Source organism: Hordeum vulgare, chromosome 3H (assembly GCF_904849725.1).
Source record: "Hordeum vulgare subsp. vulgare chromosome 3H, MorexV3_pseudomolecules_assembly, whole genome shotgun sequence".
NCBI lineage: Eukaryota > Viridiplantae > Streptophyta > Magnoliopsida > Poales > Poaceae > Hordeum > Hordeum vulgare.
The window spans coordinates 427,157,497-427,182,061 of NC_058520.1; the positions used below are offsets into that span (position 1 = coordinate 427,157,497).

Sequence of the window (24,565 nt, forward strand, 5' to 3'; positions counted from 1 at the left end):
CTGGCGCTAGCGGAAGGAGAAGAAACCCTAAATTTTTTAGGGAGACGTCTTATATTAGTTTAGAGAGATAGTAGCTTCTCATTTTTTTTTGAAGCTCGTTGACAAGCATTGTCAAATTTAAAAAATAAAGAAAAACTAACCAAATAAACTCTGAAAGTTAACAGCATAAAGTGATCTAAACGGTCTTATATACTTTACGAAGGTAGTAGTTTCTAAAAAGAATTGAAGCTCGTCAACAAGCATTGTCGTTTTGAAAAAAGAAAAAGAAAAACTAACCAAGCAAGCTCTAAAACTTACACAAATCATAAATGCCACACGTGTGATACGAAGCACTTTATCCCTTATGTTTTTTATAATTGAAGTTGTCATCTGAAAAAAAAAAACTAAATCAGAAAAAACAGAAACATGTCACCAAATTTTTTTTGTCATACTTGACAAATAAAGTTGTCGTCATCGAGTCACTAAACTTACATAAAAGACCGTTCGGAGTTGTCATATGTTTGTGTCACACGTATAACACTTATGAGGATCCCAAACTTAGGTCCTGTTTGGAATCACAATAGATTATGATAATCTGAATTATGAAGATAGATTATATAATCTGATTTATAAAAATAATAAGTGGGCATGTTTGGAGGCCGAGTTATATAAACTGTAATCCAGGTTTTACATTGCATAATGACATGTCTGGTCTTTGTTTTTTTAAAGAAGGATGGCGGTGGCAGGATTCCTGCAATTATCTTCAACTTTACAAGGGTTATGGATCATTAACAATCCATAATCTGATTTTAGTTTGGGTAGAGTAGATTATGAGCTTTTAATAATCTGTCCATCTAATTTTTTTAATCTACACTATAAGCTGTCATGTTTGGAGATAGAATAGATTATAAAAACTGGATTATATAATCTGAGTGGTTCCAAACAGGGACTTAATGACGTGTATTTTTTGTATATAGCGAGAGGAATCAGATTTCCCAAACAAGGAATCAGATTTCCCAAAGTTAATGGAGTAGTTCACAAACAAAGCATGCACGCTGCCTACATCTATGGGAGCAAAAATAGCATGTTGCTTATATTTGGTGTGTTCTGGCCACAACAATGGCGAATCGACCATGGCATCTTTGGCTTGCTCCCCAACAAAACCAAGCCCCCCATCGCGACGCGAGAAGGCAGCCAGCCAAGCCACACTCGCGCGGGCACGCCAGAGTCGGTCGTACGTCGGGGGAGAGGCCACACACAAGGTCGCAACACAATCCAAGGCCTTCCCCCGCATGCACGCCGGCGAAGCGGCCGGCGTCCTCCTCAAAAACCAAATCCCCCGTCGAACACAAGCGTCCGTGCACCAGTCGAGCGAGCCTTTTCGATACCCCCTGCGACGTCGGCGTCGATCCGGCCTGAGCTTGTGATGGTGCGGCGATTCCTGGGACGCGGCCAGAGCCTCGACAGATTCCTACCGGGGCGCCGAGTCATGACATCCAGCCCGTCCTTCTCGTCCTCCTCCGCGTCGCTGCGGTCGTCGTCGTCGTTGTCCTCACAGTGCAGCACCAGCGGCAGGGGAAGCATGGCGGAGGAGCAGGAAGCCGTTGTTGCGCCACTGCCGCCGGTGCGGAAGCGGGTGCTGTCGAGGAGCCACGGGTCCAGGTCCGCGCCGGTCCGGCAACTCCCGCCAAAGAACGTCGGCCGGGACGCCGGACCGCCTTCAGGTTCGACAGTTTCCATGCGTTGGGCTCTGACGGTGGCGGTTGGTTCGTTATTGCATATTTTTTTGACGTGGCTGCCGGATTGGGATGCAGAAATGGATTTAAAGAAAGAGAGATTCGCCAAGCTGTTGCTCGGGGAGGACATGTCCGGCACGGGGAAAGGTGTCTCCTCCGCTCTGGCTCTCTCCAACTCCATCACAAACCTTGCAGGTGAAGTTAACTATACGTGCAACATCACTTTGTCGATCTGTTCCTGTTCCTTTCCATGGCATTGTTCCACCCTCCCTTTTTCATGGTGAAATTGGCCAACTGATTTGCAGCTTCGGTGTTCGGGGAGCAGCGTCGCCTGGAGCCCATGTCAGCCGACCGAAGAGCGCGATGGAAGAAGGAGATCGACTGGCTTTTGTCAGTCACGGATCACATCGTCGAATTCGTTCCATTGGAACAAGTGTCTGAGGATGGGACCAGCATGGAGGTCACTCTCACACCACTAACTCCAATAGGTTTTTCTAGCACTTATCACAAACATTGCAACTTTTACTTACCACACAGGTGATGGGCACCCAACTGCGGAGGGACATTCTCATGAACATCCCCGCCTTGCAAAAACTCGATGCAATGCTCCTCGTAAGCTCGCTACACAAATTCTTAGGATCTTCATTCCATGATCCTTTTTAACAATTTATGAGTCAGAGTTGATGTTTTGTGTATGTGGACCAGGGGTATCTTGACAGTTTCAAGGAGGAACAAGAGTTTTGGTACGTGTGGAAAGACGCCAACGAGAAGGAGAAGGGCGATGCACCAAGAGACGGTGAGAAATGGTGGATCCCAACGGTGAGAGTCCCTCCCGAGGGTCTCTCTGACCAGTCGAGGAAGTGGCTCCAGCACCAAAAGGACCTTGTGGGGCAAGTGCTCAAGGCAGCCATGGCCATCAATGCCGATGTCCTTGGAGAGATGGAGATCCCAGAAGAGTACATCGAGGATCTACCCAAGGTTCGAAAAATGTTTTCCTGAAATGTAGTATTAATGTAAGCGTACAGTTGTTCTTCAGATTGAGAAACTCTAAGGCTAATCAAATAGAGTGGCTACTTCTGTTGCAGAATGGGAGAGAAAGTCTCGGAGACTCCATATACAGAACAATAACCGATGATTATTTCGACCCCAACGGACTCCTGGATTCCATAGACCTGTCGACGGAACACAAGATAGTCGACCTCAAGGACAGAATCGAGGCCTCCGTTGTCATCTGGCAGAGGAAACTCTGCAACAAGCTGTCGTGGGGCCCCGGCGTGAGCTTGGAGAAACGCGAGCAGTTCGGGGAGCGCGCGGAGACCGTCCTGCTCATCCTCAAGCACAAGTTCCCTGGAAGTGCCCAGTCATCGCTTGACATAAGCAAGATCCAATACAACAAGGTACTAATAGTACATGCAGAAGCAGCAGTGTTGCAGTAGCTTTTCGAGCACGTTGCAATACTTCTTTTTTAGCTGTGTGCTACAGTACTTGTTTCCTCGTGTCGGTATCAATGTGGCTGCTTTTCTTTCAGGATGTTGGGTTTGCCATCTTGGAGAGCTACTCCAGGGCTCTCGAGAGCTTGGCGTTTGCAGTTCTGTCACGCATCGAGGACGTCCTCTACGCCGACACCGTCGCTCGCGATCCAAGGCGCTCGAAATCGAGGCGGCGGCCTAGTATAGAGGACGACAGCCCCAAATCTCTCGTTGCCGATGACGTGGAGGCCACTTCGGCCAGGTCCAACGATTCATTTTGCTGGCAGGAGCTCGAGGACAGGACCTTGGATTCCAGTGGTGGCAAGTTGAAGAAGATTCCCCGTATCGGCACCAGGAAATTTATGCACGTAGACAAGGTCGAGATGAGCGTGTGCAGTGTTGGTGGCGGATTAAGAAGCTTTTCTCATAGATGAGACGGGCAGGGGCAGCTTGCGTTGCGTGTGCATGGGTGTGCTTTGATAGGGAGCCACCTGATGAAGAGAGGCGCCTGTAAAATAGCTCAGAGTTAAGTGAGAGGAAGTGACGTAAATTTCGTTCTACTCATCCCAGCTGAGCTGCAATGGAATTAGCACTACTCAACTGAGTAGCATTTTTGGTTGGCATGAAACATGAGTAGTATGCTTGTTGCTTAACCACCGAAATCTAAATAACTCAAAACCACACAAACCGTAATTTTCTTCGACATGCTCGTTAAGACATCACCATGAAAAAAATCACACAAACAGTAATCTTCAAAAGGTAATGATGACTCACGCAAATACCACCCAACCATTTTCCTTCCAAAATCCCAGAATGTTTGCAGCGCGCTAATTTGACTAGGAAACCCTGAAGTCAATGGCACTGCACATAGTCACATAAAGTACATGAAGAAAATGCACATCGACAATTTATTCGCACCAGCAGTTTGGCAGAAAAGTTCAAACTACATTGACATGACACCAGGTCCAGCAGTTTGGCAGAAAAGTTCAAACTACATTGACATGACACCAGGTCCAGGTGATCGATCCGGTCCCAAAGAGCTGAAGCTCCTACAGTGCCTTGAGGATCTCTTCAGCACCAGAGATTGTGAACTGGCCTCCTTCCTCGATGTTTGCGACGGTGACCTTGAGGTCGTCAGCAAGGAGAGCAAAGCGCTTCGAACGAAGACCCAATCCCTTCTCCGTGAGATCAAGCTCAAGACCAAGTGCTTTTGTGTATGCTGCCGCTCCATCAGCAAGGAACTTCACATGCTTGTTCTCTGGGTATGTCTTTGCCCATGCCTTCATGACAAAGGGGTCATTAACTGCAAAACAACAGCATAGTGAATTAATCAAGTGTAATTTTGGACCTAGCTACTTTAAGTCAAGATCATATGCTGAGTTACTGAGTATAGTGTGTCCATTCGTTACTAAGGTCAGTGCAACCACTAAGCTACAGGGTCGTTCGCACGTTCACTAAATATGAACCGATCGTTCAATGGTAACAGGGAGCTACCTTATACCATTATACAAAGAACACTAATAACTCAAAACATCTAATCTATGTTTTCATGTGGTCATCAATGTTCAGGTCAGAAAGTAATTGTCCACAAAAATTACAGGTATTATCAGCTTTCAGAACATGATAAGGAACACATGAAAAATGCAGAAAACATACCGCTGACAAGAAGAATCTCCTCTACACCCTTGGCTTTGAGATCCTCAGCTTGAGTAATGAAGCCTGGTACATGCTGATTGCTGCATTCATAGAAGAGAGCAGACACAAATGTGACTATGTGAGTGTATTTTCTTTCTAAAAAATGAGAAAGGAAAGTCTACAAAACAGGATAAAAGGAGCAAGAGAATTCTGTTTCCTGAAAAAAAATATGAACGAAAAATAGTCTTACGGCAGGAGCAGATCACGACCTAATACAAGGAAGAAAAAAATGCGAGTTGCCAGCAGGGTAGTGATTAGTGAAGCAACAACTCAAATATCTCAAACTTACTTAGAAAATATAAATTGAAACAGTGAAACGAAAATAATCTACTAGAGCACTAGACAAAGTTCTACCAAAAATCCCAACCAATCAGCCGGCTTAGATCACTCCCTCCGTTCCCAAATGTAAGTCTTTCTAGAGATTCCACTATGGATAAGGATGTATATAGACATACATTAAATTGTAGATTCACTCATTTTGTTTCGTATGTAGTTCGTAGTTGAATATCTAAAAAGACTTATATTTAGGAACGGAGGGAGTAGATCACAGAAAAGATGAATTTATGGAAGCTTAGTTAGATGCGTCCAGGTTCACAAATTCCCATTCACATGTGAAATTTGACAAGGAAAAGCTGGCAGTTAAGAAGAATCTTGCAGCTATTGCAGTGCAAAGTAAATAAATTCCGAAGGAAGAGGGGATCCTAGCTCCTAAGCAGATCTGGACCTCCAGAGCCCCTGTCCACAAATTTGCAGGGTCCAGTTTCGCAGCAGCTATAAGCGAGAAGGAAAAGCGAATCCTGATCCCTCCACTAACAATTCAGCCTCGCTATCCATCAAGTAGCGGAGGTCAACGCTCAATTCGTTTTTAGATTCTTGATTGTTTGTACTGGTGAAGGAAGATACCTGCAGGTGGGGGTGAAGGCGCCGGGGACGCCGAAGAGGATGACCTTCTTGCCGGCGGCCAGGGAGTGGATCGAGACCTGCTGCAGCTGGTCGTTCTCGTCGAACCACCCGAGCTGCCCGTCGGGGAGGGTGCTGCCCACGCCAATCGGAGCCATGGTCGCTCTTGCTTGCTCTGGGTTTGGGAGGGTTGAAAGGGATAGAAAACAATGTGGTACGATATCGAAGGGGAACGAATAAATAGTGGATGCGCAATTGATAGGGCGTGCCGGTTGGTGGCCTTGGGTGTGTCGCCGTGTGTGAACGCCAAATCCCGGCATATGCTCTGACCTGCTCACCAAGGAAAAGATGGAATCGCCCTCATAAAAATAGAAGAAAAAAAGATAGAATCGCTACCCTATACGCCAAAAAAAAATGTCATCTACTCGTTCCGTTTCTAAATATAAGTTTTAAAAAAAGTCACTATAAAACTACGTATGAATTTATGTAAACATACTTTATAGTATAGATTTAAAAAAAAAATTAAAACGCGGTCCTTTCCGACCCGATTCATTAAAAAGGTCAAAGAGAGTGTCTAGTTAATTAACGAAAAATCGAACAAAACCCATCACAACACGCCCATAAAAAACAAGGTATACATGACGACCTTGCAACCCACACAAGAACGCACACACGCCGTCGAGGAGAAAGCATTGAGGCCTGCGTCGACAGATGCCAAACAGTCCACGACACGCGCCGACGACCAGGCAGCTCCGACTCTGTCGATGAACAATGATGGGGAAGAAGCGTTAGGCCTGCGTCGAGCCGGCACCGGAACCGACCACCCGTCTCGTGTCATCGTTGCCACGGAGACACCTCCTCTGCAGCTCCGACTTCAGGAAGACACGTGAGACAGGACGACCCCTCAAACACGCCGGATGAGACCGGCTACCAAAGCTCAGCAACAGCCCAGTTTTGTCTGGAGTCGTCATCGTTGCCACACAAGAAGTCGGGCAACATCACATTGTCGGATGGACAGCTGTCGACTGCAATGTCGCGTGCGTCCAGCGCATGGAATGCGCGAACAAGATCAAAGCTCTTCAAGGCCACGCCCCCAAGGGGAGATGCGACGAGGACGTCGCCGCCGCCCAACCCGACGTCGGGCCTTAGGCATTTGCCCAAAGATCCCGAACTGAGGGTAGGACGTCGGAGATCTACACAGCAACGCCTCCAAGAAGGAAAACGACGCCCGCGGGCGCCGCCGCTATCGGCCGGCAACAACTGGCAAGCTTTCACCCGAAGCATCTCAAACATCACCCCCACATGCCGCAATCCGCTGACCTGCTTGCCTCCGATGCAGCCAACACGCAGTCGCCACACAAGAGCTACCACGTACCTCGCCAGCAGCATGTCAGGGCAGATCCGACCGCAACCCCAGCCGCTTGCAGCCAACGAACGGACGAGGCACCTCCAGGACCAATGGCCCTACAAGCCCGCAGGCGCGAGATATGGAGCCCGCCGTAGCCAGGCTCACCGGCAGCCGCTTCAGAGCCCCACGACTGGCCAAATCCAGCCATCGGGAGGGCAGTGAGCAGCGCATGTGGAGCCGCACCGCCACAGGCCGAAGCACGCCATTGGGGGCGTCGCAACTGGCGGCCGCTACCGCTCCTCAACTGCCGAGTCGTCGCACCAGGGGGGAAGAGCGGAGACGTTGACGAGCCGCTGCGTCGCCGCTGGATGCGCCGCCGCGCCAGGGGAGACCATCGCGGGTAAAAGCCCAGATCCCGCGCCGTGAAGCAACCTCCCACCGCCGACGCACGGGCTTTGCACAGCGACACCCGTCGGCGGCAATGAAGAGGGTTGAAGAGGAGGATGGAGGGCTGGGTTGGGGGATCGGCGGCGCCCCGGTGCCACTAAGAGAGAAACACGGGAGCGAGTAGGGTTGGTAGTGAAGTCATTCGGTTGGCTTGTAACCTGCTACTATAATCTATTCATTCATTTAATCCGTATGTAGTCTATTTACTCTGACGGTGCGGGGACGAGGATTAAGCTTGAGGAGATGAGGATTACTATTAAGACCATTTTCAAGAAGCAAAGTTTTATTCGTTAAGGTGGCGGACTTGGATCCCTATGTGGAGACGTTTGTTCAAGACATACTTGCTAGCATGTACAAACTCTTGCGCAAAAGGATGGTGAGAAGAAGGCAAAAACTTGAGGTCTTTTGGCATGGACAACTGGACTGGGGGTGTTGGGGACGATGAATTTATAAGGCTTGGTGAACATCCAGTGCTTTTGGTAGTATTTGTTGGAAATATCAGCAATTTAACATAGGATTTTATTAAAAAAAAGCTAGGGAAAACATGACTATCATAAAATAGATGAAACAAGACATGAAATATAAAGATGAGACGACGAAAGACATGTGCACATATGATCTAGAAGAGAACATATGTAGAGCCATACTATATACACAAGACATCATATGGAGTGATGAGCAGAAACGGAACATATCTAGAAGTGAAACTATAGCAAAAAGTTGTGGTAGGAACTCAACGAAAAAGAACATGAGTACGTACTGTGTTGCAGCAGCAGTAGGGTTGGTGTTGGCGTTGTCCTTGGCCATGTTACTGAAGAGGTGGTCGACGTCGGGGAAGTAGTCGTCGTCCGGAAAGAGATAGTCGGTGTCCGTGATGGAAGCCAGTAGTTGTTGGAAATATGCCCTAGAGGCAATAATAAAATGGTTATTATCATATTTCCTTGTTCATGATAATCGTCTATTGTTCATGCTATAATTGTATTAACAGGAAACCGTAATATATGTGTGAATAAATAGATCACAATGTGTCCCTAGCAAGCCTCTAGTTGGCTAGCTCGTTAGTCAATAGATGATCATGGTTTCCTGATCATGAGCATTAGATGTCATTGATAACGGGATCACATCATTGGGAGAATGATGTGATGGACAAGACCCAATCCTAAGCATATCACTAGATCGTATTGTTCGTATGCTAAAGCTTTTCTAATGTCAAGTATCTTTTCCTTCGACCGTGAGATTGTGCAACTCCCGGATACCGTAGTAGTGCTTTGGGTGTATCAAACGTCACAATGTAACTGGGTGACTATAAAGGTGCACTACGGGTACCTCCAAAAGTGTCTGTTGGGTTGGTACGAATCGAGATCGGGATTTGTCACTCCGTGTGACGGAGAGGTATCTCTGGGCCCACTCGGTAGAACATCATCATGAGCTCAATGTGACTAAGGAGTTAGTCACACAATGACGTGCTACGGAACGAGTAAAGAGACTTACTGGTAACGAGATTGAACAAGGTATAGGTATACCGACGATCGAATCTCGGGCAAGTTCTATACCGACAGACAAAGGGAATCGTATACGGGATTGATTGAATCCTTGACATCGTGGTTCATCCGATGAGATCATCATGGAGCAAGTGGGAGCCACCATTGGTATCCATACCCCGCTGATGGTTATTGGCCGTAGAGGCGTCTCGGTCATGTCTGCCTGTCTCCCGAACCCGTAGGGTCTACACACTTAAGGTTCGATGACACTAGGGTTATAGGAAATTGTTATACGACGTTACTGAAAGTTGTTTGGAGTCCCGGATGAGATCCCGGACGTCACGAGGAGCTCCGGAATGGTCCGTAGGTAAAGATTGATATATAGGACGGATGGTTTCAGATACCGGAAGTGTTTCGGGCATCACCTGTAACGTACCGGGACCACCGGGACCACCGGAGGTGGCCCCGGGGGTCCACCGAAGGGGGGCAACGACCGCGGGAGGTAAGGTGGGACAATTGGGGAAGGGAACCAGCCCCTAGGTGGGCTGGTGCGCCTCCCCACTCAGCCCAATGCGTGGGGGAGAGAAAAGGGGGGGGCAAACCCTAAGCCAGGTGGGCCTAAGGCCCACCAGGGGTGCGCCACACCCCTCCCCCCCTTGGCCGCCGCACCAGGCCCCATCTAGGGCTGCCCCCCCCAGGAGAGGGAAACCCTCAAGGTGGCGCAGCCCCTCCCCCCTATATATAGTGGGCACTTTTGGCCATTGGAGATCAGACTTTTGCCTCTCTCTCGGCGCAGCCCTGCCCTTCTTCCTCCTCCTCTCTGCCGTTGCTTGGCGAAGCCCTGCCGGGAGACCTCATTTCTCCATCGACACCACGCCGTCGTGCTGCTGGAGTTCTTCCCCAACCTCTCCCTCCTCCTTGCTGGATCAAGGTGCGGGAGACGTCACCGGGTTGCACGCGTGTTGAACGCGGAGGTGCCGTAGTTCGGCACTAGATCGGAATCGCTGCGAGTACGACTCCATCAACCGCGTTCTAGCAACGCTTCCGCTTAGCGATCTTCAAATGTATGAAGATGCTCTTACCCCTCTCTCATTGCTGGTCTCTCCATAGGAAGATCTAAATATGCGTAGGAAAATTTTGAATTTATGCTACGTTACCCAACAGTGGCATCCGAGCCAGGTTTTCTATACGTAGATTCTATGCACGAGTAGAACACAAAAGTTGTGGGCGATGATTTGTCAATTTGCTTGCCGCTACTAGTCTTATTCTTTTCCGACGGTATTGTGGGATGAAGCGGCCCGGACCGACTTTACACATACACTTACGTGAGACTGGTTCCACCGACAGACATGCACACCGTGCATAAAGGTGGCTAGCGGGTGTATGTCTCTCCTACTCTAGTTGGATTGGATTTGATGAAAAGGGTCCTTATGAAGGGTAAATAGCTTTGGCATATCATCATTGTGGCTGTCACGTAGGTAAGAAGGCGTTCTTGCTAGAAACCCAAATCAGACACGTAAAACTTGCAACAACAATTAGAGGACGTCTAACTTGTTTTTGCAGGGTTTGACATGTGATGTGATATGGCCAAAGTTGTGATGTTGCATGTATGATGTATGAGATGATCATGTTATTGTAATAGGTTTCACGACTTGCATGTCCATGAGTATGACAACCGGCAGGAGCCATAGGAGTTGTCTTAATTTATTGTATGAGATGCAACGCCATGTGCTTACTACTTTTACTTCATTGCTAACGGTTAGCTATAGTAGTAGTGATAGTAGTAGTTGGCGTGACGACTTCACGGAGACACGATGATGGAGATCATGATGATGGAGATCATGGTGTCACGCCGGTGACGATGATGATCATGCGATGCCTGAAGATGGAGATCGAAAGGGCGAAGATGATAATGGCCATATCATGTCACTATATGATTGTATTGTGATGTTTATCATGTTTTACATCTTATTGCTTAGAACAACGGTAGCATAATAAGATGATCCCTCTTAAAATTTTGAGAACGTATTCCCCTAAGTGTGCACCGTTGCGAAGGTTTGTTGTCTCGAAGCACCACGTGATGATCGGGTGTGATAGATTCTAACGTTCGCATACAACGGGTGTAAGCCAGATTTACACACGCGAAACACCTAGGTTGACTCGACGAGCTTAGCATGTACAGACATGACCTCGAATACAAGAGACCGAAAGGTCAAACATGAGTCGTATGGTTGAATACGATCAGCATGAAGTTGCTCACCATGGTGACTAGTCCGTCTCACGTGATGATCGGACACGGGTTAGTCAACATGGATCATGTATCACTTAGATGACTAGAGGGATGTCGATTTAAGTGGGAGTTCATACTTAATTTGATTAAATGAACTTAATTGTCATGAACTTAGTCTAAAAGGTTTGTCTTTATAAATATTGTAGATGGCCAACGTAAACCTCAATTTAAACACATTCCTAGAGAAAAACAAGCTGAAAGATGATGGTAGCAACTATGCGGACTGGGTTCGCTACTTGAAGCTCAACCTTGAAGCAGCTAAAAAGGCATATGTCCTTGATGCGCCGCTAGGTGACCCTCCCGCTCCCGCAGCAACCGAGGACATTCTGAACGTCTGGCAAACACGGAGTGATGACTACTCTCTGGTTAGGTGTGGCATGTTATACATTTTAGAAACGGGGCTCCAAAGGCGTTTTGAGCAACACAGAGCATATGAGATGTTCCAAGAGCTGAAGCTAGTTTTTCAAGCTCATGCCCGTGTCGAGAGATATGAAGTCTCCAACAAGTTCTTTAGCTGTAAGATGGAGGAGACCAATTCTGTCAGTGCGCACATACTCAAAATGTCTAGGTTACACGGTCGTCTCACTTCACTTGTAGTCGAACTTCCGGATGATGCTATAATTGACAGAATCCTCCAGTCTCTCCCACCAAGCTACAAAGGCTTTGTGCTTAACTACAACATGCAAGGGATGGTGAAGACCATTCCCGAGTTGTACTCGATGCTCAAGTCTGTAGAAGTAGAAATCAAGAAAGAGCATCAAGTGTTGATGGTCAACAAGACCACTAGTTTCAAGAAGGGCAAGGGTAAGAAGAACTTCAAGAAAGACGGCAAAGCTGTTGCCGCGCTCGGTAAGCCAGATGCCGGGAAGAAGAAAAAGAATGGACCCAAGCCTGAGACCGAGTGCTTCTATTGCAAGGAAAAAGGTCACTGGAAGCGGAACTGCCCCAAATACTTAGCGGACAAGAAGGCCTACAACGTTAAAGGTATACGTGATATACATGTTATTGATGTGTACCTTACCAGCGCTCGTAGTGGCTCCTGGGTATTTGATACCGGTGCTGTTGCTCACATTTGCAACTCAAAGCAGGAACTGCGGAATAAGCGGAGACTGGCCAAGGACGAGGTGACGATGCGCGTCGGGAATGGATCCAAGGTCGATGTAATCGCCGTCAGCACGCTCCCTCTACATCTACCGTCGGGATTAGTTTTAAACCTTAATAATTGTTATTTAGTACCAGCTTTAAGCATGAACATTGTATCAGTGTCTTGCTTAATGTGAGACGGCTACTCATTTAAGTCAGAGAATAATGGTTGTTCTATTTATATGAGTGATATGTTTTATGGTCATGCTCCGCTGGTGAATGGTTTATTCTTGATGAATCTCGATCGTGATGTTACACATATTCATAGTGTGAGTACCAAAAGATGTAAAGTTGATAATGATAGTCCCACATTCTTGTGGCACTGCCGCCCTTGGTCATATCGGCGTTAAGCGCATGAAGAAGCTCCATACTGATGGACTATTAGAGTCTCTTGACTTTGAATCATTTGACACATGCGAACCGTGCCTCATAGGCAAGATGACTAAGACTCCATTCTCAGGAATAATGCAGAGAGCAACCGACTTATTGGAAATAATACATACTGATGTGTGTGGTCCAATGAACGTTGAAGCTCGCAGTGGCTATCGTTATGTTCTCACTCTCACCGATGATTTGAGTAGGTATGGGTATATCTACTTGATGAAGCACAAATCTGAGACATTTGAAAAGTTCAAGGAATTTCAGAGTGAGGTCGAGAATCAACGTGACATAAAAATTAAGTGTCTACGATCTGATCGTGGAGGAGAATATTTGAGTCACGAGTTTGGCACACACCTAAGGAAGTGTGGAATCGTTTCACAACTGACGCCGCCTGGCACACCGCAACGCAACGGAGTGTCTGAACGTCGTAATCGCACTTTATTAGATATGGTACGATCTATGATGTCTCTTACCGACTTACCGCTATCATTTTGGGGATACGCATTAGAAACTGCAACATTCACTTTAAATAGGGCACCGTCTAAATCCGTTGAGACGACACCGTATGAACTATGGTTTGGCAAGAAACCTAAGTTGTCGTTTCTTAAAGTTTGGGGCTGCGATGCTTATGTGAAGAAACTTCAACCAGAAAAGCTCGAACCCAAAGCGGAGAAATGTGTATTCATAGGATACCCTAAGGAAACTATTGGGTATACCTTCTATCTTAGATCCGAAGGTAAAACCTTTGTTGCCAAGAACGAATCCTTTCTAGAGAAGGAGTTTCTCTCGAGAGAAGTAAGTGGGAGGAAGGTAGAACTTGATGAGGTAATTACACCCCCTCTCGAACAGGATAGTAGCGCAGCGCGGGAAGTTGTTCCTGTGGCGCCTACACCGACGGAAGATGAAGTTAATGATGATGATCATGAAGCTTCGGATCAAGTTACTGCTGAACCGCGAAGGTCCACAAGGGTACGCTCCGCACCAGAGTGGTACGGCAACCCTGTGATGGAAATCATGTTGTTAGACAACGGTGAACCTTCGAACTATGAAGAAGCGATGGCGGGCCCGGATTCCAACAAATGGCTTGAGGCTATGAAATTCGAGATATGATCCATGTATGAGAACAAAGTATGGACTTTGGTGGACTTGCCCGATGACCGGCGAGCCATAGAAAATAAATGGATCTTCAAGAAGAAGACTGGTGCAAATGGTAATGTAACCGTTTACAAAGTCGCAAAGGATTTTCGACAAATTCAAGGAGTTGACTACGAAGAGACTTTCTCTCCCGTAGCGAAGATGAAATCAGTCCGAATCATGTTAGCAATTGCCACCTTTTATGATTATGAAATTTGGCAAATGGACGTCAAAACAGCGTTCCTTAACGGGAACCTTAAGGAAGAGTTGTATATGATGCAACCATAAGGTTTTGTCGATCCTAAGGGTGCTAACAAAGTGTGCAAGCTCCAGCGCTCCATCTATGGGCTGGTGCAAGCATCTCGGAGTTGGAACATTCGCTTTAATGAGGTGATTAAAGCGTTTGGGTTCATACAGGTTTACGGAGAAGCCTGTCTGTACAAGAAAGTGAGTGGGAGCTCTATAGCTTTCCTCATACTGTATGTGGATGACATATTATTGATGGGGAATAATATAGAGATGTTGGAGAGCATAAAGGCCTATTTGAACAAAAGTTTTTCAATGAAGGACCTTGGAGAAGCTGCATACATATTAGGCATCAAGATCTATAGAGATAGATCAAGACGCCTCATAGGTCTTTCGCAAAGAACATACCTTGAAAAGATATTGAATAAGTTCAATATGGAAAACTCAAAGAAAGGGTTCTTGCCAGTTTTGCAAGGTGTGAGATTGAGTAAGACTCAGTCGCCGACCACGGCAGCAGATAAAGAGAAGATGAGTTCTGTCCCCTACGCATCAGCCGTGGGCTCTCTAATGTATACCATGCTGTGTACCAGACCTGACATAAACCTTGCCATAAGCTTGGTAGGGAGGTACCAAAGTGATCCCGGTATGGAACACTGGACAGTGGTCAAGAATATCCTTAAGTACCTGAAAAGGACTAAGGAAATGTTTCTCGTTTATGGAGGTGACGAAGAGCTCGTCGTAAAGGGTTACGTCGATGCTAGCTTCGACACAGATCCGGATGACTCTAAGTCACAGACCGGATACGTATATGTGTTGAATGGTGGAGCAGTGAGCTGGTGCAGCAGCAAGCAAGAAGTTTTGGCAGCATCTACATGTGAAGCGGAGTACATAGCTGCTTCAGAAGCAACTCATGAAGGAATTTGGATGAAGGAGCTCATCGCCGACCTTGGAGTGGTTCCAAGCGCGTCGGGTCCAATGACACGCTTCTGTGATAACACTGGGGCCATTGCCATAGCCAAGGAGCCCAGGTTTCATCGGAAGACGAAGCACATCAAACGCCGCTACAACTCCATCCAGGACCATGTCCATAGTGGAATGATAAGTATTTGTAAAGTACACACGGATCTGAATATTGCAGACCCTTGACTAAACCTCTTCCACGAGCAAAACATGATCAACACCATAATGCTATGTGTGTTCGATACATCACAATGTAACTAGATTATTGACTCTAGTGCAAGTGGGAGACTGTTGGAAATATGCCCTAGAGGCAATAATAAAATGGTTATTATCATATTTCCTTGTTCATGATAATCGTCTATTGTTCATGCTATAATTGTATTAACAGGAAATAGTAATACATGTGTGAATAAATAGATGACAATGTGTCCCTAGCAAGCCTCTAGTTGGCTAGCTCGTTAGTCAATAGATGATCATGGTTTCCTGATCATGGGCATTAGATGTCATTGATAACGGGATCACATCATTGGGAGAATGATGTGATGGACAAGACCCAATCCTAAGCATAGCACTAGATCGTATTGTTCGTATGCTAAAGCTTTTCTAATGTCAAGTATCTTTTCCTTCGACCGTGATATTGTGCAACTCCTGGATACCGTAGGAGTGCTTTGGGTGTATCAAACGTCACAACGTAACTGGGTGACTATAAAGGTGCACTACGGGTACCTTCGAAAGTGTCTGTTGGGTTCGTATGAATCGAGATCGGGATTTGTCACTCCGTGTGACGGAGAGGTATCTCTGGGCCCACTCGGTAGAACATCATCATGATCTCAATGTGACTAAGGAGTTAGTCACACGATGACGTGCTACGGAACAAGTAAAGAGACTTACCAGTAACGAGATTGAACAAGGTATAGGTATACCGGCGATCGAATCTCGGGCAAGTTCTATACCGACACACAAAGGGAATCGTATACGGGATTGATTGAATCCTTGACATCGTGGTTCACCCGATGACATCATCGTGGAGCAAGTGGGAGCCACCATGGGTATCCAGACCTCGTTGATGCTTATTGGCCAGAGAGGCGTCTCGGTCATATCTGCCTGTCTCCCGAACCCGCAAGGTCTACACACTTAAGGTTCAATGATGCTAGGGCTATAGGGAATTGTTATCCGAGGTTACTGAAAGTTGTTCGGAGTCCCGGATGAGATCCCGGACGTCACGAGGAGCTCCGGAATGGTACGGAGGTAAAGATTGATATATAGGACGGATGGTTTCGGATGCCGGAAGTGTTTCGGGCATCACAGGTAACGTACCGGGACCACCGGGACCACCGGAGGTGGCCCCGGGGGTCCACCGAAGGGGGGCAACTACCCCGGGAGGTAAGGTGGTCCAAGTGGGGAAGGGAACCAGGCCCTAGGTGGGCTGGTGCGCCTCCCAACTCAGCCCAATGCATGGGGGAGAGAAAAGGGGGAGCAAACCCTAAGCCAGGTGGGCCTAAGGCCCACCAGGGGTGCACCACACCCCTCCTCCCCCCTTGGCCGCCGCACCAGCCCCCATCTAGGGCTGCCCCCCCCCCCCAGGAGAGGGAAACCCTCAAGGGGGCGCAGCCCCTCCCTCCCCCTATATATAGTGGGCACTTTTGGCCATTGGAGATCAGACTTTTGCCTCTCTCTCGGCGCAGCCCTGCCCTTCTTCCTCCTCCTCTCTGCCGATGCTTGGCGAAGCCCTGCCGAGAGACCTCGTCTCTCCATCGACACCACGCCGTCGTGCTGCTGGAGTTCTTCCCCAACCTCTCCCTCCTCCTTGCTGGATCAAGGTGCGGGAGACGTCACCGGGCTGCACGTGTGTTGAACGCGGAGGTGCCGTAGTTCGGCACTAGATCGGAATCGCTGCGAGTACGACTCCATCAACCGCGTTCTAGCAACGCTTCCGCTTAGCGATCTTCAAAGGTATGAAATGCTCTTACCCCTTTCTCGTTGCTGGTCTCTCCATAGGAAGATCTGAATATGCATAGGAAAATTTTGAATTTATGCTACGTTACCCAACAGTAGTCACGTTGAGCGCTCCCCAAAAACCTTATCGCCCTTCTCCCGTACAAGACTCGAAGAGACAAAGTTTTGGAGGCCTACTATACCGACCTACGATGCACGCCGCAAGACGGGATGGGGAAGAACGTAGCAGCAGCACAGAGAAAGGAACCGGTGGCGAGAGGGAAGTTCTGATGCATCTTCTCTGGAGAGGCGCGACCTCTCTTTTATAGGCGCAGGAAAAGGAGGTGAGAGACCAGCGACGGGAGCCAAAGAGAGCGAGGGATACAAAACGAACAGACAACAACGTTCGCTTTCAATATCCACTACAACAAAAATATGTTCAGCTTCTCCGAGTGATCTTTCGTATACCAGTCGTGCGTGGCAAAAATTTAGTTCAACTCATTTCCGCAACCCGCGACGCATCGTGATGAGGCGAGGCGGGCAGCGGAGGAGGAGGAGCGCACATGTATGTCTCTCTTGTTCTCAAGCTCATACATGTGTGGAAACATCCTCCCTTATAAGGAGGTCCAACTCCCACTAAACTAGCAATGTGGGACTAAACATTTCCACCTCTTGCTTTGCACAAATGGGCTGCGTGGACCTCTAGGATTTATTAGGAATTTTCTGAAATTATATATTGGGCTGGCCCATAAGTAGACAAAATTCCAGCAATCCCCCACCAAATCCCAGAGGCACACAAAATTTTTCGTTGGTTCTAAAACACTGTTTTATATACCGATACTGCAGTGGAGACTGTTAAGTTGAACTTCCACCTAGAACTCTATGCTACACTAGTAAGGAACTTGAACAGTGGACTAGGCCTTGAACTGCAAGTTTTCTGCGAATCTAGCTTCACACAGATCCTTGACCGATACTAGGCTACCGTGGGACTTCCCCGTGGATGGAGCTTATGCGTCATACTCCGAGACCTTTCGTGAGTATACTAGAGAGCACCCTACTCTCATAGATTGCGACGTTTAACAATCTGACTCATATATGTATGTTATTCAAAAGATGTTCTGCAGGACAACATCTCTGCTTGAGTAAGCCACTTAGAACATATTAAGATGTATATTAACCTTCCATGCAGTTTAGGAAAAGTATTGCATCTTCATGGAGTGGTATTATTAATGATAAGGATACTTTCCTCTCAGTTGACCAACAGCTTGTCTTCCACATCTAATTCATGGGATCTCCGATCACAAAGAATAGGTTACCACTGTGAACAACTCAAATTGTGGGTCTCATACCCATCTCCCTCGATGCATTATCTATCACATTACGTGATAGACCCTTAGTAAAAGGATCTGCCAGATTTTTAGATGTTTGGATATAATCCAATGCAATAACCCCGGAGTTTCTCATTTTCCTAACAGATTTTAACCTTCTCTGAATGTATCTTGATGACTTCATGTTATCCTTTGAGCTGCTCACTTTCGTGATCACAGTTTGATTATCGCAGTTCATAAGGATACCCGGTACAGGTTTCTCGACAACCGGCAAGTCACTCAAGAGGCGGCGAAGCCAATCTGCTTCGACCGTAGCTGTATCTAGTGTTGTGAGTTATGCTTCCATTATTGACCTTGTTAAGATCGTTTGCTTGCAAGACTTCCAAGAAACAGCGCCACCTCCATGAGTGAATACATATCCGCTCGTGGCCTTTATCTCATCAGCATCAGAGATCCAGTTTGAATCACTATACCCTTCAAGCACCTTTGGGTGTCTAGTATACTAAACTCCATAATTTGCAGTGCCTTTCAAATAACACAAAACTCTCTCTAGAGCTTTCCAATGCACATCTCCTGGTTTTGAGACAAACCGACTGAGTTTGCTAACAGCAAAAGAGATGTCAGGTCTTGTAGCACTGGCTAAGTACATAAGCGAGCCAATAATATGAGAATATTTGAATTGGTCTCTAGCAATTCTTCGATTCTTTCGAAGCAGCACGCTCACATCATATGGTGTGGGAGAGGACTTGCAGTCACTATACCCAAAGCGACTCAAGATCTTTTCCACATAATGAGATTGAAGCAACGTAATCCCACCATCTTCGTCTCTCAACAACTTGATGTTCAGAATGACATCAACCACTCCTAAATCCTTCATCTCAAAACAGTGAGATAGGAAATCCTTGGCCTCTTTAATAACATTCAGATTTGTTCCGAAAATCAGTATGTCATCAACATACAAGCAAAGGATAACTCCCTCGCCCCCACCATGGCGATAATACACACATTTATCAGCTTCGTTTACTACAAAGCATGTAGTTGTTAGAGTTCTTTCAAACTTCTCATGCCACTGTGTGGGTGCTTGCTTAAGTCCATATAAAGACTTCAACAACTTGCATACTTTCCCTTCCCGACCATCTACTACAAACCCATCTAGTTGTTCCATGTAAATTTCCTCATCCAACTCTCCATTTAGGAAAGCAGTATTAACATTCATTTGATGAACGAGAAGACCATGTGAGGCGGCTAGTGAAAGTAGTACTCAAATAGTGGTCAGTCGAGCCACGGGCGAGTAAGTATCAAAGAAGTCTTCACCTTCCTTTTGGGTATAACCCTTAGCCGTGAGCCGTGCCTTGTAATTTTCGATAGTACCATCAGGCCTAAGCTTCTTCTTGAATACCCATTTGCATCCTATAGGTTTGCACCCATAAGGACGATCAGTGATGTCCCAAGTTTCATTTGCCAAGATGGAATCCATCTCACTACGGACTGCTTCCTTCCAGTAGTCAGCATCTTCAGACACATAGGCCTCTGAAATAGAACTGGGAGTGTCATCTATTGGATACACAAGAAAATCATCACCAAAGGACTTTGCAGTCATGTGTCTCTTGCTCCTGGTAGGAACTTCATTGTTCTCCTCCACAATATTTTCAAAGTGTTCCATCAAAATGATAGGTTCGGTAATTGTGACTAATTCATGGTTTGATGAATTAGGCATCTCCTGATTAGATGAGGTAGCTATATCCTTCATGGGAAAGATATCTTCCAAGAAAGTCGCGTCATTCGACTCCATGATTGTACCGACATGCATGTCAAATACCTCAGATTTTACAACCAAGAATCTATATCCAATGCTATGAAAAACATATCCCAGAAAAATACAATCCACAGTTTTTGGTCCTAGCTTGAGCTTCTTTGGGATTGGCACATTGACTTTCGCCAAACAACCCCAGGTTCATAGATAAGAGAGTTTTAACCTTTTCTTTTCCCATTCCTCGAATGGAGTTATCTCTTTTTTCTTTGTGGGAACTCGATTCAGGACATGACATGCAGTCAATATCGCCTCCCCCCACCATGCCTTGGAGAGACCCGATGTGTCTAACATGGCGTTAACCAAATCAGTTAGAGTACGGTTCTTTCTTTCGGCTATCTCATTTGATTGAGGTGAATAGGGAGGCGTCCTATCATGGATTATACCATGTTCCGTACAGAAAGAATCAAATTCATTTGAGAAATACTCTCCACCACGATCGGACCTAAGCCTCTTGATCTTTCGATCAAGTTGGTTTTCTGCTTCAGCTTTATAGACCTTGAAAAAGTTCAAAGCCTCATCCTTAGATTTCAGAAGATACACTCGGCAGTATCTAGTGGAGTCATCAATTAGTGTCATGAAATATTTCTTTCCACCTTTTGTCAAAATGCCATTCATTTCACATAGCTCTGAATGTATGAGCTCTAGTGGTGCAAGATTTCTCGTTTTGGCAGTCGTATGAGACTTACGAGGTTGTTTGGCTTGCACACAAACTTGACACTTAGATCCCTTGACGGTGGTAAAGCTAGGGATTAAGTTCAATTTGACTAGTCGCGACATGCAACCAAAATTAACATGACATAAACGTGAATGCCATACATTTGATTCACTATTGTTGTAAACATAATTAACAACTTTATTGCAAATGTTTGCCAAGGATAAACGGAACAGGCCTCCTGACTCGTAGCCTTTACCAACAAAAATTCCATACTTGGATATTACAAATTTATTAGACTTAAAGACAGGCTTGTAGCCATGTCTACACAAAAAGAGATCCGCTAACAAGATTTTTATTCACGGAGGGGACATAATGCACGTTCTTCAGCCGACCGACCTTCCCCGAAGTAAACTTCAAATCGACCGTGCCAACACCACGAACAGAAGTACTTGAACCGTTTCCCATCAGCACGATGGAAGTCCCTGCGGACTGATAAGATGAAAACATGGAAATATCACCGGATACATGCACATTAGCACCCGTGTCAATCAACCAATCGGGAAAATGACATACTGAAAGGATAGTGGGAAATATACCATACCCAGCATCCTCCACGTTAGTGTCACCAATGACAACATTATCGGACTTACCACCTTTCCCATGTTGACGCTTGTCATAACGATTAGGGCAGTTAGGTGCCCAGTGATCAGGATCTCTGCACACATGACAAACACCTTTCTTCTTGTCATTCTTCTTCTTGAAGTTGGTGTGCTGTACAACCTTGTTCTTTCCATCAAACTTTGCTAACTTGCCCTTGTTCTTGAAATTGTGGGGCTGGAAGTTTTTCTTCTGTACCAGATTGGCACTAGAACCTCCCTCAAAGCCTCGAGCACGTGTGTCTTTTGCTCTCGCCTTTTCTTCCACATCAAGAGTACCTATGAGATCCGGAACAGAAAAATCCTGTCTCTTATGCTTCAGTAAGGTAGCAAAGTTCCTCCACGAAGGAGGAAGTTTAGTGATGATGCCTCCGGCAACAAACTTGTCCGGTAGCATGCAATTGAAGTGCTCAAGTTCTCTTGTAAATGACTGTATTTCGTGAGCTTGCTCAAGCACGGAGCGCTCTTCAGTCATCATGTAGTCATAGAATTGTTCCATGATGTACAACTTAGTGCCAGCATCCGAGGCCCCAAACTTGGGCTCGAGTGCTCCCACATATCTTTTCTATTATCAATTGACGCATAAGCATCAACTATGTTCTCACCAAGAACGCTCAAGAGAGCAGCCTTAAACAAGGTATCCTTTTTGTGAAAAGCTAGCTCCTGTTGAGCATCATGATCTCCTTCAGGTTTGCCAAGAGTGGCGTCATAGCAGCACATGGTTTGAAACCACAAAACAGCTCTCACGCGCCACCTCTTATAGTGGACACCATCAAACAAAGGAGGTCTCATGGAAGCAGCAAAACCACTCGAGGTAAATTGCCTATAATAAGGTTTTTGGATTGTTGAAAATATGAGCAATTTACCATAGGATTTTATTAAAAGAAAAGCTAGGGAAAACATGACTATCATAAAATAGATGAAACAAGACATGGAATATAAAGATGAGACGACAAAAGATATGTGCACATATGATCTAGAAGAGAACATACGTAGAGTCGTACTATATACACAAGGCATCATATGGATTGATAAGCAGAAATGGAACATAACTAGAAGTGAAACTATAGCAAAAAGTTGTGGTAGGAATTCAACGAAAAAGAACATGAGTACGTACTATGTTGCAGCAGCAGTAGAGTTGGTGTTGGCGTTGTCGTTGGCCATGTTACCGAAGAGGTGGCCGACGTCGGGGAAGTAGTCGTCGTCCGGAAAGAGATAATCGGTGTCCGTGATGGAAGCCAGTAGTCGCGCTGAGTGCTCCCCAAAAACCTTATCGCCCTTCTCCCGTACATGACTCGAAGAGACGTAGTTTCGGAGGCCTACTGTCCCGACCTACGTTGCACGCCGCAAGACGGGATGGGGAAGAACGTAGCAGCAACACAGAGAAAGGAGGCTCATTTCCGCAACGTGCATCGTGGCGAGGCGGGTGGCGGAGGAGGAGCGCGCGTGTATGTCTCTCTTGTTCTCAAGCTCATACATGTGTGGAAAGATCCTCCCTTATAAGAAGGTCCAACTCTCACTAAACTAGCAATGTGAGACTAAACATTTCCACCTCTTGCCTTGTACAAATGGGCTGTTTGGGCCACTAGGATTTATTAGAATTTTTCTGAAATTATATATTGGACTGGCCCATAAGTAGACAAAATTTCAGCAATATTTGCATTTGTTTACAATTTAAATGTGTAGTTGAATTTCTGGTGATCTAGATAAAATTTGTCAAGAGAGGAGGTCGGACAAGGGCAGACATTTCGTGACTCTTGGATGGCACCCACCTCGATGAGTGTCCGCACACATTTGGTGATGTGCGTTTAGTGATCCACATTGGAGATGCCCTTACTACTATCTAAATGATTCGAGTTTGGACGAGTTGGCCTAGGCTCGTTTTAACTCATGCAAAAATGCAAGCAAACTCAAACTAGCCCAAGTTCACAGTTGAGCTATAAAAATAGGTCATACTCAGCTGGTAACAATCTTGATTCGATATGGAGCTAGCATCGAGCTAAACAAGATGATAAAGGTTCTATAATTTAAGACCATTTTTCCAACTACATAAGCCACAAAAAAATAAGGAACATAAGAAGGTATGTCAGCTGTTGAACTTTGGCCATAAATAAGATACTTAGCACACGAGTGACTATGTACTATATTAAGACATAAATTTGCTGTGTGTTTATTAGTCTTATATGTTTGCTTGGCTCGTTTCATTCCGAGTTAAAATTAAGCGACTAGTGTTGGTTCAATATAAACTCATTTCTCAACCAAGCTACGTAAAGCGTTCATACTTGGCTTATTTGTTTCCGTGTCAATCTTGAGTCGAGCCAAAAATGTGAGTTCAACATGAATGGCTCATGAGGCTTGGGCTTTTCTTATAGCCCTTCCTTCGTTCCTAAATAGATAATAATTAAGTTTGACCAAGTATATCTTCTCATAATGTATTTATTCGATATTGTAGTCATTGATAGTTTTGTCTATACATTTGCTCAAATTTAGGAATAGTTCAATTTGTAGCTGGATACATACCCCCCTCCCCCCTCCCAATTTATCATTTACTCCCTCCGTCCCAAAATAAGTGTTTCAACTTTATGCTAGCTCTAGTATAAATTTATACAAAGCTTAAGACAGTTATTTTGGGACGGAGGGGTATTTGGTAAAAGAGGTAGCAGATATTCTGAATTCACAAGGTTTTATTTTTCTCATAATTTTGGGATTGAGCGCGATTTCTATCATAGCGAGACGTGGTGTATGGTTTTAGCATGTGCCTTGTTTACATTTCTATCAATAGATAATGCGTAGGCAAAAATATGAATAGGTGCACCCATTCTCCACCTGTTTATCCCTTCTTTTCAATTAATTTTTCATCTTCACACGTCTCATTCATGATTAGGCATGTCTTTTCACAAACCTTAAAGCAACTCCAACGGAGGCGACCCAAACAGACACGAATTTTCTTCAGATTTTGTCCGTTTGGG

General features: G+C 45.8%; 2 protein-coding genes across 2 annotated transcripts; one reads left to right on the plus strand and one right to left on the minus strand.

Annotated features, from left to right (window-relative positions):
• Positions 1–1,143: 1,143 nt before the first annotated feature.
• LOC123444093 (rop guanine nucleotide exchange factor 9-like) lies at positions 1,144–4,064 on the plus strand. Its single transcript, XM_045120708.1, has 7 exons — positions 1,144–1,703; positions 1,794–1,910; positions 2,021–2,175; positions 2,253–2,327; positions 2,421–2,693; positions 2,801–3,112; positions 3,244–4,064. Exons 1-7 carry the CDS (start codon positions 1,406–1,408, stop codon positions 3,616–3,618), a joined length of 1,605 nt encoding a protein of 534 aa, XP_044976643.1. The 5' UTR covers positions 1,144–1,405; the 3' UTR covers positions 3,619–4,064.
• On the minus strand, positions 3,964–6,085 carry LOC123444094 (peroxiredoxin-2C). Its single transcript, XM_045120709.1, has 3 exons — positions 5,783–6,085; positions 4,841–4,920; positions 3,964–4,487 (listed from the first exon to the last, which is right to left on the minus strand). Exons 1-3 carry the CDS (start codon positions 5,935–5,937, stop codon positions 4,234–4,236), a joined length of 489 nt encoding a protein of 162 aa, XP_044976644.1. The 5' UTR covers positions 5,938–6,085; the 3' UTR covers positions 3,964–4,233.
• Positions 6,086–24,565: the final 18,480 nt, after the last annotated feature.

Excerpts from the sequence above, each read along its gene's own strand:
- LOC123444093 (XM_045120708.1), top strand. The coding sequence starts at position 1,406 with ATGGTGCGGCGATTCCTGGGACGCGGCCAGAGCCTCGACAGATTCCTA. Across the intron at positions 2,176-2,252 it reads AGGATGGGACCAGCATGGAG|GTGATGGGCACCCAACTGCG; the intron begins GTCACTCTCACA and ends CTTACCACACAG. Across the intron at positions 2,328-2,420 it reads AACTCGATGCAATGCTCCTC|GGGTATCTTGACAGTTTCAA; the intron begins GTAAGCTCGCTA and ends TATGTGGACCAG.
- LOC123444094 (XM_045120709.1), bottom strand. The coding sequence starts at position 5,937 with ATGGCTCCGATTGGCGTGGGCAGCACCCTCCCCGACGGGCAGCTCGGG. Across the intron at positions 4,921-5,782 it reads GCCTTCACCCCCACCTGCAG|CAATCAGCATGTACCAGGCT; the intron begins GTATCTTCCTTC and ends CTATGAATGCAG. Across the intron at positions 4,488-4,840 it reads GGAGATTCTTCTTGTCAGCG|TTAATGACCCCTTTGTCATG; the intron begins GTATGTTTTCTG and ends GTTGTTTTGCAG.